Here is a 15,157-nt window from a genome sequence, read left to right on the forward strand (position 1 = left end):
ACCACATTCCTACCAACATGATTTGTCATCTACTAAAACAATGGTCTTCTTTTGATGATACATTGATGGTGAGTCTAAAAACAAAATCACATCATCTGATATTCAACTCATATCCTGCCATAAGGCCACATGCACGATACCGTTACGGTGCTTTGTACACAGAGCACGCTATCGATTGCATGCTTAATTCACGAGAGCGAGCCACAGCTTAGCTGCTTTATGCATGCATGCTCACATTCGTAATAGCAGTTATTGTTCATGCTCATTGTACTGTGCTGAGTGCTTTGAACGCACTATTGATCGCACCATCCGATTATCAGATTATCTCAAAAGAGAGCGAGCCACAGCTTAGCTGCTTTATGCATGCATGCTCACATTCGTAATAGCAGTTATTGTTCATGATCATTGTACTCTGCTGAGTGCTTTGAACGCACTATTGATCGCACCATCCGATTATCAGATTATCTCAAAATAAACTTGGCACAGGGGGGATTTGTGGCTTGGCACAATGGGGGTTTACCTCTTTGGCACTGGGCTGTATTCATTATGGCAGGATAAGAGTTAATCTATACTGAGATTACAATCTTTCTCTGGGTGAGCTTGATGTCATCCGGTGATAAGTTCTCCTTGAGAAAGGTATCCAGGCGGAGTAGCATCTCTTCCGTCTTTGTCTCCATCTCCTTGCAACCCACCTCAACTGGGTCGTCATCTGGTATGAGGGTGATTAAAAATGTCAAGAAATATTTAAAAAAGGTAGGCTCAAAAAGGATATCAGCTCCACAGACATGTTTTGATTGTTTAGTACTGCTGTAAAATCATATGACCATTTAATGATGTTAGTCATACCAGAAAGATACAGTAGTCTATAGTCTTGGCAAGAGATATTAATTTTTTGAGAAATAAATGATTAATGTCATATGCCATATGGGATACATTGCATGTAATCACAGTGCTATACTGCCGAGTTTGCTGTTGGTGTGCTTTTTTTCTTCTTTTTTTTTTTAGTCACAAATGACCTCTAAGAAATGCTTCATACCTGCAGTGACAAAATATGAATCTATTTATAAGAGGAGGGCACTTGTCTCACATGTGGAGAAAATTGCAAGGGGGTTTAGTAGAATGTGGTGGTGGTTATTTTACCCGACTACTAAGAAAGTTTAAATGCCTGTTATTAAGCAACCACAGGATCGACGGCTTTAGGTCATCTTTTGTGCATTCTTCTGGGTTTCGAGGAGCACACGCAACCCTTTGCTATGCCACTGACGATGCCCTATTGAGCATCCTTGTTCCCTTTCATCCCAATCCTGTCACGGCAAACGCCTAACCTACCCTCAATACAATGCTTGTTCTCCTCCTTCTCTTCCTCCTTGCTCTTCTGCCTCGTGTTTTGCTGCCGCGTCAGCCCGACAAACTTCTTGAAGCGACCCATCATGAAGTCGATGATCTCCAGCTCGTTGCCTGACTTGGCGTTCTCCTGTCTGACCCTGGTGAAAGCCTCATTGATGATGGACAGGAACATGTTGAGGCAGATGAAGATGACGATGATCACGTAGCAGAAGAAGAACAGCGGACCGAGGTGACGGCTAGTCTGCACCATCTCCGCAAACTTGAACTTTCCTATAATAATAATAATAATATTCTGTTTTTATATAGCGCTCAATATATTGATCCAACGATGTGCCTAAGCGCTTAACAGATATATTATTACCCCGGTCATCAGATTCAGGCTTACCCGCATCCTACCGGGTACCCATTTAACACCTGGGTGGAGGTGTATATCTTGCCAAATGATATTAGTGCCGTGTCACGATTCGAACCCTCGACCTTAGCATCTCCATGAAGACATTGTCAAAATCAATATGACAACATAGGAGAAGAAGACGATGAAACTATAGACCAATCTCTGATTTCAGGAAAAGCATGCACACTGTATTTATATATTTCGTACAAACCATGAAACCGGTGCAACTGATATTATAGTGCTGAATAAAGTGATACCCATCCATGGAATCGAATGATTAGTGATTCTTTGCAACATAGTTCAACAAAGGCATTAGCATGCTACTCCCCAAAGATATGTACCAGGTATTATCAGGTAAGAATCTATTATTAAAGATGGTGTGCTTTTCCCGAAATGTCTAAGATAAAAGGCAGAGAAAGAGAGAGAGAGAGAGAGAGAGAGTGACCAGCTGAGATTATTTAGACATATTAAAATAATTAAAGAAATTGTTAAGTGGTGAGTATGGTGGAATGCTACAAAAAGGAGAAAAGAAAGATAGCCACATCAAAGATGAATTGATAGTACATTACAGAGACGATGAAAGAGTGGTCAATCTAGATATAGTGACGGGGGAGGGGGGGCAACGCTATGCCCTGACTGACGCTACAGAACACAAAAAAACACAAGTAATGAATGATGAAGACATCTCCCTACCTAGCATCGTTGAGAAGAGGGTGACAATGGTGGATCCAAAGGTACTGAAGCCGATCAGGTACGGGCTGTACATGTTGAAGGCCATGGAGCTAAAAGCCATGAAGACGATACCAAACACGATCAGGTAGTAGAGGATCTCCTGGCCAGCGTTCTTCAGGGTCAGGGACAGGATCAGCAGGCGACGGTTGAATCTAAAGAGCTTCATGAACTTGATGTTTGCAATGAAGACGACTAGGGCGGTCATGTAGCGATACAGCTAGGGGTTAATTAAAGGAAATATTGCATGGATTGATCATAATTGAGCTACATTGTACATGGACTTATTCTTTATCTAGAGTACGAGATATCCATTCATTCCATTGTTGATGGGTTTTAGCTTTATTCTACTGCAATTGGACAGGTAGGTAAAAACAGAATTCAACATTCTAATTCAAATGCAACCAAACTCATTTTGATAACTTCAAGGTTATCACATCCATTGGTGGAAAATGTAATAATTTCCTATACAAGAAATTTACTGAACAATAACCCATGACAAAAACGTTGACGGTTGTGGTACTTACCGAGTCCCAATGGGAGACATACTGGAAATTCAAGAAGCTGTCAGGGTCAGTCCGGTACTGCGCCATAAGCTGTCGACCGATGAACAACCGGTACAGGTAGAAAGTGATCGCGCAGTACGCCATGACCAGGGTCGTGACCTCCAACATGTTCCAGAAGCTTCTGAAATACTCTCTCTTCTTTTTGATGAAGAGTTTGATCTCCTTGTAGGTGAAGTAGAGGAGGAACAGGACATAGGTGACCTCACCGGCTAGGACAAAGTAGGCAAAGTTGCCCTGGTAACGGTCAAGCCGGATGGTGCGGAAGTTCACGTATGGGAATGCACCTATATATAAAATGATTGATTGAAAACATACTAGACTGTCACAATGTAAGCAAAATATTTTTTAAATGAATCACTTGTTGTAAATGCATTTGGCATTGCAAACAAAAAGACAAAACAGTAATGAAATTCTCTGTATATTATATTCTTGGACTATATGCTTCAGTTGGCACAACAAACTACCAGTATATCAATACTTACAAAATGGTACATGGCATAGAAATTGATTGAAAACATACTGGACTGTCACAATGTAAAGTTTTTTTAAAATTGAACGAATCTTTTGTTGTAAATGCATTTGCATTGCAATAAAAAAGATAGAAGAATAATAAAATTTTCAGGATATTATATTCTTGAAGTATATGCTTCAGTTGGCACAACAAACTATGTCAATACTTACAAAATGGTACAGCCATGGTGTAGAAACTTGGTGGACCAATCCATAAAAAGCTTTTCATAAAGTAGTCTCAATATCTCATCATAAACCAATATTTCTTCCAAATCAAATCAACTCTGTATGAAAACACATTTTGGTAAATAATAATTGTTGAAAAAGACGCAAACAACAGGAAAACAATTTGTTTAATCATTCTTTTATTAGAGTACTCCAGTTGACCCCTTAAAGGAAGTTTAAATTTAATACACTGAGTGATTCATTATACTTACCCCCTTGTGATGGAAATTCAACCAGTAGAAAAGAAATGCAGTACATATTGTTGATAGGGTTATAGGTGACAAACTCAAAGAAAACAGCCCTTGTGTACTGGTCCACCCAAAATGAATCACGTAGGTACTGCATCTGGGCTGCAGAACAAGAAGTCAGAACACTTTCTGAATCCAAATACTTGCTTATTACATACCTTATACTACATGAAAATTACAGAAAAGGTGAGATGCGTTGGGTTGAGTTTGGTTGATAGCAAAGAATATTGGGCCATTTGAATATTGGGTTTAACTTGAACATTTCTGTGTATCAGAAGTACTACATACCCAGTGAACAGCATTAAAACGTACAGTTGAGCACTGATTGTGTTATTACATTGTGAAAGAAAGTCTTGAAAAATTATTGAAAAATGTTGATTATGTAGCCCATTATAATAAGGCAATGGCTCAATTTTGCTGAAATTCACACATAATGAAAGGCAGTGCACACTTTAATGGATACATAACAAGACATACACATGCTGTATCAAACTTCCATCAAAGCTTTAAACTAGTTCTCATCATATCATAATAAATATGAGGGCATTTCGAGATAAATCCTTTTGATATTTTAATGATATTATAAAGGAAAGAATGGGAAATTTCAAAAACAGTTTGTCTTCCTTATAATTAAAGACCAATACCTGTGGGTTCTCAAGGGGGATTTTTCAACAACATTTGGATGTTTACCTGATAATCACCCAGAGTGGACTTCACTTTCATGACTAACAGGTCCTTTGTAATTAATGCCCTGCAACCTCCACCAACCGCCCCATAAGGAAATCTTATCTTATTCATAAATTTTGATCACCCTCAAGACTTGAAGGCAAGCTGAAGAAATTTTCTGGTGGTCAGTTTCAGCTGCCTGTCAAGACCAGTGCCCTGTAGAGTTGCGATAGATTCCAATCAATAGCAACTCTAATCGCAACTGTGTACTTAAGAGAAAGGAGTTGCAATCGATTTGAATTAATCGCAACTTATAAGATGAGGGCCTGTACATAGATTCATTGGGATTTTTCAGTCAGATTTTGTGTCAGTGTTAACTAGTCGGAATACACCTGGGGGGTGTTTCGCAAACATCCTAAGTTGAACTTATCTCTAAGTTGGACTTAACAATTATGGAAAGCCATTAGCATCTTTGAAAATATTTTAAAAGGCATAAAATGTTGATTTAAATCATTCATATTTTATTATATTATCATGGGAGATTTCATGTTCTTGGCGTGGAATTTATGAACAGTCTAAAATACTTGAATTTTTGCTTATGAATATATTTGATTCTAAGGCTACTAATGGCTCTCCATAATTTGTAAGTCCAACTTGGAGTTAAGTTCAACTTAGAATCTTTGTGAAACATCCCCCTGGAAACAGATGACTATGTGGCTTTAAAGTCTTCTTCATTGATTGAATTCTCTAATTTACCCATAGCAGTAGTAGGATTTGTGGGTATCTCAGCCAGATAGCCTCCTCCCTTGTAGGTCGCTTGTTTTCCAAGGTAAGGGAATGAATCGATCTCGGTCCAGTCGTAATGCTTCCAAACACAACCCTCAGTAGTTGTGTAATCCATAGGATCTAAATGAAGATAATAGTAAGAAAAGAGGCAGAATATCCAGCTTTGATTCTCTTTCTTCCTTCTTCTTCTTCTTCTTCTTCTTCTTCTTCTTCTTCTTCTTATTATTATTATTATCATTATTATTTGTTTTGCCTGTTGACTGCGTCTCATTCATGAATTATTCCAGCTACCCCACTACCCACCCACCTACCAACATACCTACTAACTACATACCCACCTAACCACCTACCCGTCTACCCACACACCCACCTACCCACATACCTACCTAACCGGCTACCCGCCTAACCAGCTACCCCACTACCCACCCACCTACCCACATACCTAACTAACCACCTACCCACCAAACCACCTACCCCACTACCCACCCACCCACCTACCCACATACCTACCTAACCACCTACCCACCTACCTCTCCCACTACCTACTCACCTACCCACCAACTTACCTAACCACCTACCCACCTAACCAGCTATCCCACTACCCACCCACCTACCCACATACCTACTAACTACATACCCACCTAACCACCTACCCGTCTACCCAAACACCCACCTACCCAAACACCCACCTACCCACATACCTACCTAACCGGCTACCCGCCTAACCAGCTACCCCACTACCCACCCACCTACCCACATACCTAACTAACCACCTACCCACCTACCTCTCCCACTACCTACTCACCTACTCACCAACTTACCTAACCACCTACCCACCTAACCAGCTATTCCACTACCCACCCACCTACCCACATACCTACCTAACCACCTTCCCACCAAACCAACTACCACACTATCCACCCACCCACCTACCCACATATCTACCTAACCACCTACCAACCTACCTCTCCCGCTACCTACAAGCCTGTCCACCTATGTGCCCACTTACCAAACTACCTGCTCACCTACCTACACACATACCCACCTACCCCACTTCCCACCCACCTACCCGACTACCCACATACCTACCAAACCACCTACCCACCCACCTACCCAACATCCCACCTACATACCCATCCACCTACCCACCTTCCCACATATCCACCTACCTACCCTCATACGCACCTTCCTTCCTACCTACCTACCCACATACTCACCTACCCACCTGAACACCTACCCACGTACCTACCTACCTATCAATCTACATATCTCTCTTTTTTCATCACAAACCTGATTCATTAACTTGTTTCCACCCCGGAGCAAGGTCTTCATCCTCATCATCAGCGAATGAATAGGTGCGTTTACACTGTATGTTAGAGCTTTGTATCTTCTCTGGTAGGTCACAAGATTCTGCAAACAAATACAATATTTGCAGGTAATTCAATTTAGGGAAATGTCTGAAAAGAGTCTAATCATGCCATATTTATATGTAAATCTACAAACATATAACTGTATGTAGTTTATGTGTTTCTTGCATATCATCATTGATTTATGTTCGTGCACAGTTCTTCAATGATTTTTGTAACAACATATTATAATCCCCCAAACCAGCTTCTGCTCAATAACTCCATCACAACCATTGTCTTTATCACTGTAATCATCATCATCATCATCACACTTGCATCGTCACCATCATCATCACTACCATAATCATTATCGCCAACAAGATTGACACTAACCCTGTCATAGTCATCATCGTCATCCCTACCACCATTGTCATCCCTACCATCATAATCATTACTATCATCATCATCATTCCCACCACCATTATCATCGTCATCCCCATGACTCACCTTGTTTAACTCTAAGCTGTCTCATCCTGGCCATTCCCACTAGATTCATCTGCTTCCCAGAGACCAGCCTCTGCTTGATAACTTGGAAGTATTCCTTTCCCTTATACCACGTCTCATCATCATCATCATCGTCATCATCATCATCGTCATCATCATCGCCATCATCATCATCACCATCATCATCATCCTCATCATCCCCATCATCATCCCCATCATCATCATCATCCCCATCATCTCCATCACTCACCTTGTTTAACTCTAAGCTGTCTCAGCCTTGCCATTCCCACCAGATTCATCTGCTTCCCAGATACCAACCTCTGCTTGATACCCTGGATGTCCTCCTTCCCGTTATACCATGTCTCAGAGAAGAGAGATGGGATGAAAACATTCTCTGTGTAGTTCCAGAACTGTTCTCGTGTTTGAATCTGTTGAAGAAGCAGAAATTGGTCTTTAATGGTTTATTTATTGAATGTTCAACTCATCATTGGTACTAATTACTACATGATTTTCTTCCCTAAAGACATGGTCACATCACCTAAAAGCAGCCTGCTCGGCATCCGTGTGGCGAGTTTTGAGCAAATTTCGACCAGGCACCGAGCGGCGGTGGACTTATACCAGAACCGCCCTTGGCTTTTACCGAACACAATTTTTTGAGCTATGAAAACAATTTCTGGCCAAACTGGCTACCATATGAAAAATATACATGTCGGTCAATCACATGGCACCGAGCTGAAGTGATATTCACACCTACAATTAACCACTAATTCATTCACACCCTTACCAATTTTTGTAATTTTTTATGAAGCATGTAAGAAAAACTTAATTGTCCCACTTTATTTTTATCGACAATGTGGCTTAATAAAGCTAACACCTAAAAGGCCCCTACCGGTATTCAACCATTCTTAAGTTACACAAAAAAAACACATCAAATTTATAAGGACTATGAATAATTTAGTTAACTGTACCTTGGTAAACTTCATAAGGCCATGGTAGTGGGCTTCAACGAAGGCATCTTTCATAGACTTGTTGACGTAGAATGCCTGAGGGTCCCTGTCACCAAATGCTATCAGCATCACGATGTTAAGGAACAGGATGTAGAGAATGATTTCACGAATGATGCTCTTCATTTTGATCTCCTTAAATCTAAGATGGAAATGAGAGAGAAATGTGTTTGTGAAAAGGAGCTGGCTACTGGATCTTTTAGAAATGTTGTAAATGGTAATTCATTTGTATAGCACTTTAAATAAAATACAGTCTCTAAGTGCTTTACAGATATTATAACTATGGTCATCGGATTCATTCACGTACAATGTGCACCATCTCCGCTCTATAGGGAGTTTTCCTACCATGTGGTCACCGTGAGAGCAAACGGCATTTGACTATTAAACACAAAGACTTTTGACATCCTGCCAGGTCCCTATTTCTCTCCTGGGTATGGAGTTGAAAATCTAGATTAATGCCTTGCCAAAGAACATTAGTGCCGTGTCTGGGATCCAACCCACAGCCTTTACATTTCAAGTCAAGTGCTTAAACCACTCGACTGCGACACCTTTATGGAAGCGGCCTGACATATCTTACCTCAACTCCCTCGCAGCAGCTAGCTCGTCAGAATTGGGAGGGGAAATCCCCGGCGGGACGCCCTGGGAGGGGTCTCCTCCACCCCCCTCATGTAACCACTCCTCATCGTCTCCTAGAGGAGGTACATCATCCTCCTCCTTCTCTGGCTTCTTGAAGAGGAGTGAGAGGAAGAATGCCAGGAAGAGAACCTGAAGGAAAGTGGAAGAAAATAACATTAAAAATTTCAAAGAAAGTGGATGAAATTAATATTCGAGCTGAAAAGTATTGGGTGAATTTTATATAAATTTGTATGGTGTTTATGGAATTACATACCTTCATATAAATTTACAATGATAAATGTAAATCTACATTCCTTTCTAACAAAAAAGACACGTGTTCTTACTTTTGAAAGGAATGAGTCATACAGTACTTCTATACATCTCACATAATACAGAGGATTACAACGCACTTTGGAGTTACAAGTAACAATAACATGTACAATAGATATATTTACCAATTGAAATACAGTTTCAATTTAAAAAAGAAATGCAATTTCCAAATGGTTTAAACCTGATTATTCTGAGGCTTTGTTTATCTTCAACTGGTTTAACAAATTCTATAAAAAGAAATAATATTTATCCCCTACATTTTCACATCTACAAAAGATAGTATATTACTACTATCTGACCACTCACTTTAAGAGGCTGAGTGAAAAAGACGTCTTGGATCAGAGATATACACATTGACACAAGCCATTCCGTTGCCTTGGTCTTGCCGAACTGACCAGCCACCTCGATGGTCAGCCAGAATGCCACACCCACCGACGTCACCAGCAAGGCCCATCCAAAATAAAGGCATTGCCATGGCAACTCAAACTTTTTCTTCTTTCTCCTCAGTGGCTTTGCCTGCATTGTCTTGTATCCTGCTTCTGTCGCGAGAGTAGGGATACGGGTGACGGGAGATGGGGTGCGGTCACTTAGATTTGAGGAGTCGAAGGAAAAGGACCTCTGATCCCGGACATTTGTTTGGTCCAGCTGGATTTGAGAAGGAGAGCTAACCCGATGGACCTGGGCAGAGATGGTCGGTGGAGGGGGTGTCGCCTGACCCCTCTCTAACAGGTCCAGCTGCTGCCGGAGCTCTCTGGAGCCCATACTGGAGGCAAAGGAGAGGCGGGATGCAATGTCCCTCCTGCCTGCCGAAGACACTCGTGGCTGTTTCCTCTTCATGCAGCAAATCTGTTTTGGGGGGATAGTGAGTGAAAATATAGTAACACTTTGAACGTACACAAACATGTACTCAAAATTTTCTTTCTTTTCAATATGACATGTGGTTGTTCCAATGCCACAATATGATTTATATAGAAAATATGAGTTACGATGTCATATTTATTTCTATAAATAGTGTCAATCTTATACCTTATCCACTCCTGCCTCTCAATTAGGGATAGATTTCGTTCATTCACACTGATAATGTTGATTTCACATGAAGATGTTCCTCTTAATACCACCTTTAATATGTTTGATTTTCATGTACCTTCTTTCCTTCTCCACATACCTCTCTTTTTCTATTTCTTTCCAATTATTATTTTTAAATGTAAGTGTATCTCTCTCTCTCTCTTTCTTTCTCTCATCTCTTCCAATATCTCTGCCTCATTCTTCTATCGTTTATAGTTGGTGTATATCAACATCCCAGCCAGCCAGAGCCCAGTAATCATTTCTCTTCCTACCCTTGCATGCTTCGGCGGAGGTCTTGACAGCCTGAAGATCTGTACCACAAGGATGTTTGCTGGGAACACCATCAGGCTGCTGATGACACCGATGACAACCTCACCCGTAGAGAAGCTGATAGGACCGAGGCTATACACCGTCTGGGTGCCACTGCCGGTAAAATCAACCTGCAGGAAGAAGGTTGAGAAAAAAAATGACAGGAAGACAGTTAGCAGCGATGCCAGTCAGTTTTACTCAATGGGCCTGAAAAAAGCCAGAACACGTTAAAGCCCCATATGTGCTGTACAATATAAAGCCTGAAAAACCCTGAAATGGGAAGTTGTCACGACCTGAAATCAGGCAAAAGCCTGAAGACTGGCATCTCCAGTTAGCTTATATTTTCAGCAAAAAAAATAAAGATAATTGAATTCACAAAATAAATAATTGAACAACTGCCATTAGTCAAAATTAAAATCACATCTTTGCCCATGGTGAAACTGATTGGACCGATAATGTCTACCATCTGTTTGCCACTGCCAGTAAAATCAAACTAGACTAATATGGGTACATGAGAATATTTTTACAGTGGTAAGATTACACATTTTAATGCATATATTAAGCCTTCTGTGTCACCAAGTGATTTTAACAAGTTCCTAAAATTGACATTCAAGCACTAAATTTTCACTTTATCATGCCTGTTTTATGGTAAAATCTTGGTATTTCATAATATTTCATGTAAATACACTTTACAATGGCGACACTTTTTTCATTTCAGGCAGAAAAACAAAGTAGCCATTCTTAGTTGTTACACAAAGATGATTGCCAAGACTTCCAATAAAATCAACTCGAAGGCAACATCAGCACCCTCGTATATTGCCTACATGTATATAATCATGTATGTAATACATGTAGGTCATTATATGGTTAATGAATTTCAAAAGGTGATGTACATGGCTCTTGAAATGTACATTGTTTTTCATAGTCTTAGTGGTTGTGTTATCACACATTGGAATTGACATGAGAAAACAAATCAAATTGTGTCCTAGTATGATTTTCATCACTAAAACTCTTCTTCCCATTTAAACCAAGCACATGCAGCTACAGGATTTTCCGTACATTATAGAAGAAGATATTGGCCATCATGGCTGAGAAGAGCAGGGAGAGACAGCAGGACACACGCTGGACCCTGGTGAAGCGGCTCTTGACCGGTCTGGAGAAGACCGAGAACCACAGATGACCGTCACTCAGGTTCTTTCTGGTCTTGGTGGAGAAGAGATGGGTGAAGCTGGTCAGCTCACTGCGGCCGGCCACTGGAATCACACGGTCAATCTGTTTCAGGGTAGATAAAAGATGACCATATCAATGTACCAAATAACAATTATAAACATCTCCATATTTGAAATTGTTATTATCTCTTAAAATTCTACCATATTATTTTAAGCGCATAGAGATCCTTTTTGAGTATCATGTGCTTTATAAGAATCTACTTATTATTTTCATTACATTTGTACTGAAGGTAATATGTTTTGTTGGAACACATGTGAATTAAAGTCTAAAGAAAAAGATGAAATTTCAGTTAATAAGCTTGTGTCCCTTCACTTTTCTATTTGCTAAATTTGTTTGGGAATTTCAGACCAGTCTAAGAGTACTTGACAAAAATGTGGCATAAGTAAGATCTTTTGAGAGGCACATAAAGGTCTTGCATGACACTACCAAAGCTTACTGTTTGCTCTGAAGTAATAAAGCTCGAATCTGCATTCAGAACTTAGAGTTTCGAAAAATGGTCCAGAAATGTTTTCATCAGACAATTCTAAACTTAACAATAACCTTTCTTCATCTTATAAGGCAAATCTATTATCTTTGCTTAATCTATTATCATAATATATGGACTAGTTTTGAATTTCAGGGAAGAAAGACCTCCTTTTGTTTGTCCAAATATTCTAGATAAATTTAGAAGATCAACAGTTGGATGGAACTTCATTACCTACATCACTGAAAGAGTTAATCCAAAGCAAAAGTAGTAAAAGAGAATATAGGTACACTACAGCTAAGAACAAAATTATTTATACCCCTTGTAAATTTTATGTTTTTTGCATTTTTCGTAACTCAAGAATGAAAGGTGGACTGATTGAATTGAGGTCTTTGTTGAACACTATGAGATATAAGCTTTAATATGTCACATTCTGATGAAATTTTAATTGGGAAATATCATTTTTTCACATACTATAAACGCTGTTATTTTCGTGCGATTCATTTTACGCACTTAGCGACCCCTAAACATAGTAGATAGTTCTTAAATTCACGTTAAATGCAATTCAGCCTGTTCAAAACATGCATAAGAAGTCGTGCTTATATTTTTCGCAAGTTTTTTAAAAATTCGCGCTTGTCGATCGTAGCGCAAAATCCGCAAAAAATTATGTACTGCGAATATTTCTACTTTAACAGTACTTGAAAAAAATTACAAAACTTGGTAAGGATATGAATAATTTAGTTGTTAGTTGTATTTTTGAAGACACTTACTGCCCCATCATCCTCTTCCACGGCCCACCACCTGTTAGCCATGAAGTAGAACATCTTGTTGGTGTTCAGGTCCTTGACAGAGAGGTGCGAGAGGAACCAGCTTGGGTTCTTCCCGCCGTTGTCATGCCAGATCCTCACGTGCTCGAGGTCTCCGAAGGACCTGGGGGACGTCAGCAGGAAGGAGTCGATGCCTCCGCTCTGGAGGACCTTGCGCTTCGGGTCGTGGAGGGTGCGGACGCCGCTGTCGTTGTGGTCCCCGGTGATGATGACGTGGACTCGTGCAGTGGTGCCTAATATATACCATGTAGTAGAAAGCAACTTGCCATATTAAGGTAACTTAACTTTCGCTTTTTTAGAAGATTGTATTCAAATTAACCGATAATTTGTTTAATTTTTAAATCTTTTTAAACAAAAATTCTTTCAATAGGTCATGAAATAGAGAGAAGAGAAATAAATCTTGTCAATCTTATTTTAAACCTTGCTCAGTTTATTATCTATAGAAACTATATTAGAGAATGTTTTGGAAGTGAAAAGCACAGGATACATGCTGTATGTTTAATAAAAGAATTAAAGGTAGAAATTTGCACCTGTCTTGATATGAAATGTAATCAAAAGAAATTTGATACAAACGAAGTAACAAAAATGTTTTTATTATTTTGGTAAGTGATTATGTCACATTAGTTTCATTTTTTGGTACTATATATGATATGTTACAGTTGCATGAATTCTGTATATAAACACTGTTGCAAATAGCTGTTATTTTATGATATGAACAAATAAAGTCCCTCAAAAGAGAATAAATATTTAAAAAATTAAGGTAGCTTAGCATAATGTGTTTACAGGTAAAACAGTAAGTTTTTTTTCTTCTAATAGAGCACTGCATCTTTAAAAAGGGGCCACATCTTCCCACTCAACATTATTTGGAATTTAACTAGCTGGGCGGGCATGCATGCACAAGAAGAAGTTATTCTGACACAGGTGTACGTCTGTTTTGGTTATAAAGATCCCATATAAGGAAATGAGGAATATTGCCAAGTAAGGAAAAACGGCTACAAAGACAGCTCAATATATCAAAGACAGAAGGAATGAAATTTATTATATGTCAGTGAGCATTTTCAGTGTGAATCTATTTTCTTAAAAGTACTTTCTTGCAATGATCATTACTATAAAATATATAATCATGTAGTAACAACATTTTCTCAATATAGATTAAAAAATTGCTTACAAGAATATTGCAAAAACATTATGCAAAACTTTAAGGATATTCTTTCTCAAAAAAGTGCTTACAAAAATATTGCAAAAACATTATGCAAAACTATAAGGATATTCTTTCTTAACTTAACCGTTTAAAATCCATCGTCAAAAGGTTTAGGGATGTACACTACCATGACTATTCCAATAATTTAGTCTAGATTCATGTTCTAGGGGTGACATACAAACCTGCATCCGACTTTACACCAGTGAACACTGTGACCTCATAGTGACACTTATCATGAGGTTTGTTTCCAATCAGCGGGGTCACTCCAGCCTGACAAGGAGAATAAAAGAGTAACTGTAATTTAGTATCCAACCATCAGCCAGGAGTCAAGAAACTTGTCAAATCATTAAAAGATCTATTTAATTTCTGTTTGTTTTAAATAATGAAGTTATCACTTTCAAATGAATATATGGATAAAAGGCCATTTGAGGATCTGAAATACTTTTTTCCAATTCAGTGAACTTGGAATTCTACTAAATCTAAGTCGTACTAATGTACATGTGCCTGCATGTGTTTACAAACTTCTTCAAATGAATGAAAGTTTTTTCTACAATCATCTTTAGGGCGATGAAAGTGACAAATAATCAAATTTTACATGATAAGAATTTAAAGAACAAACTGAGCAGACATACAAAATACAGGCCAAAGGGTACCATTTGGTAGATGAAGATGCAACACATCGTAATAGCAGTGGACGCTGACTAGGTTGCTTACAACTCATGGTATTAGCCCAAAGGCCCACCAGGGGTCTGTTTCACAAAGCCTTTTTTCAATGACAAATGACAAAAATCA

At 39.1% G+C, this 15,157-nt stretch overlaps 1 protein-coding gene across 1 annotated transcript in view; it reads right to left on the bottom strand.

Annotated features, from left to right (window-relative positions):
• Positions 1–420: 420 nt before the first annotated feature.
• REJ10 (receptor for egg jelly protein 10) overlaps positions 421–15,157 on the bottom strand; it is a 45,264-nt gene continuing 30,527 nt past the window's right edge. The window contains exons 30-44 of the mRNA XM_030983879.1: positions 14,548–14,635; positions 13,108–13,397; positions 11,704–11,916; positions 10,608–10,775; positions 9,577–10,116; positions 8,903–9,090; positions 8,290–8,467; positions 7,572–7,749; positions 6,762–6,881; positions 5,442–5,591; positions 3,984–4,121; positions 2,998–3,320; positions 2,435–2,690; positions 1,330–1,617; positions 421–709 (exon numbers count right to left, since the gene is read on the bottom strand). Of these exons, the coding sequence (XP_030839739.1) occupies positions 567–709; positions 1,330–1,617; positions 2,435–2,690; positions 2,998–3,320; positions 3,984–4,121; positions 5,442–5,591; positions 6,762–6,881; positions 7,572–7,749; positions 8,290–8,467; positions 8,903–9,090; positions 9,577–10,116; positions 10,608–10,775; positions 11,704–11,916; positions 13,108–13,397; positions 14,548–14,635 (3,261 nt within the window). The 3' untranslated portion in view covers positions 421–566. The remainder of the gene's footprint in view (positions 710–1,329; positions 1,618–2,434; positions 2,691–2,997; positions 3,321–3,983; positions 4,122–5,441; positions 5,592–6,761; positions 6,882–7,571; positions 7,750–8,289; positions 8,468–8,902; positions 9,091–9,576; positions 10,117–10,607; positions 10,776–11,703; positions 11,917–13,107; positions 13,398–14,547; positions 14,636–15,157) is intronic.

The sequence above is a fragment of the Strongylocentrotus purpuratus genome, unplaced genomic scaffold (genome assembly GCF_000002235.5).
Source record: "Strongylocentrotus purpuratus isolate Spur 01 unplaced genomic scaffold, Spur_5.0 spur5_scaffold_14, whole genome shotgun sequence".
Classification (NCBI taxonomy): Eukaryota; Metazoa; Echinodermata; class Echinoidea; order Camarodonta; family Strongylocentrotidae; genus Strongylocentrotus; species Strongylocentrotus purpuratus.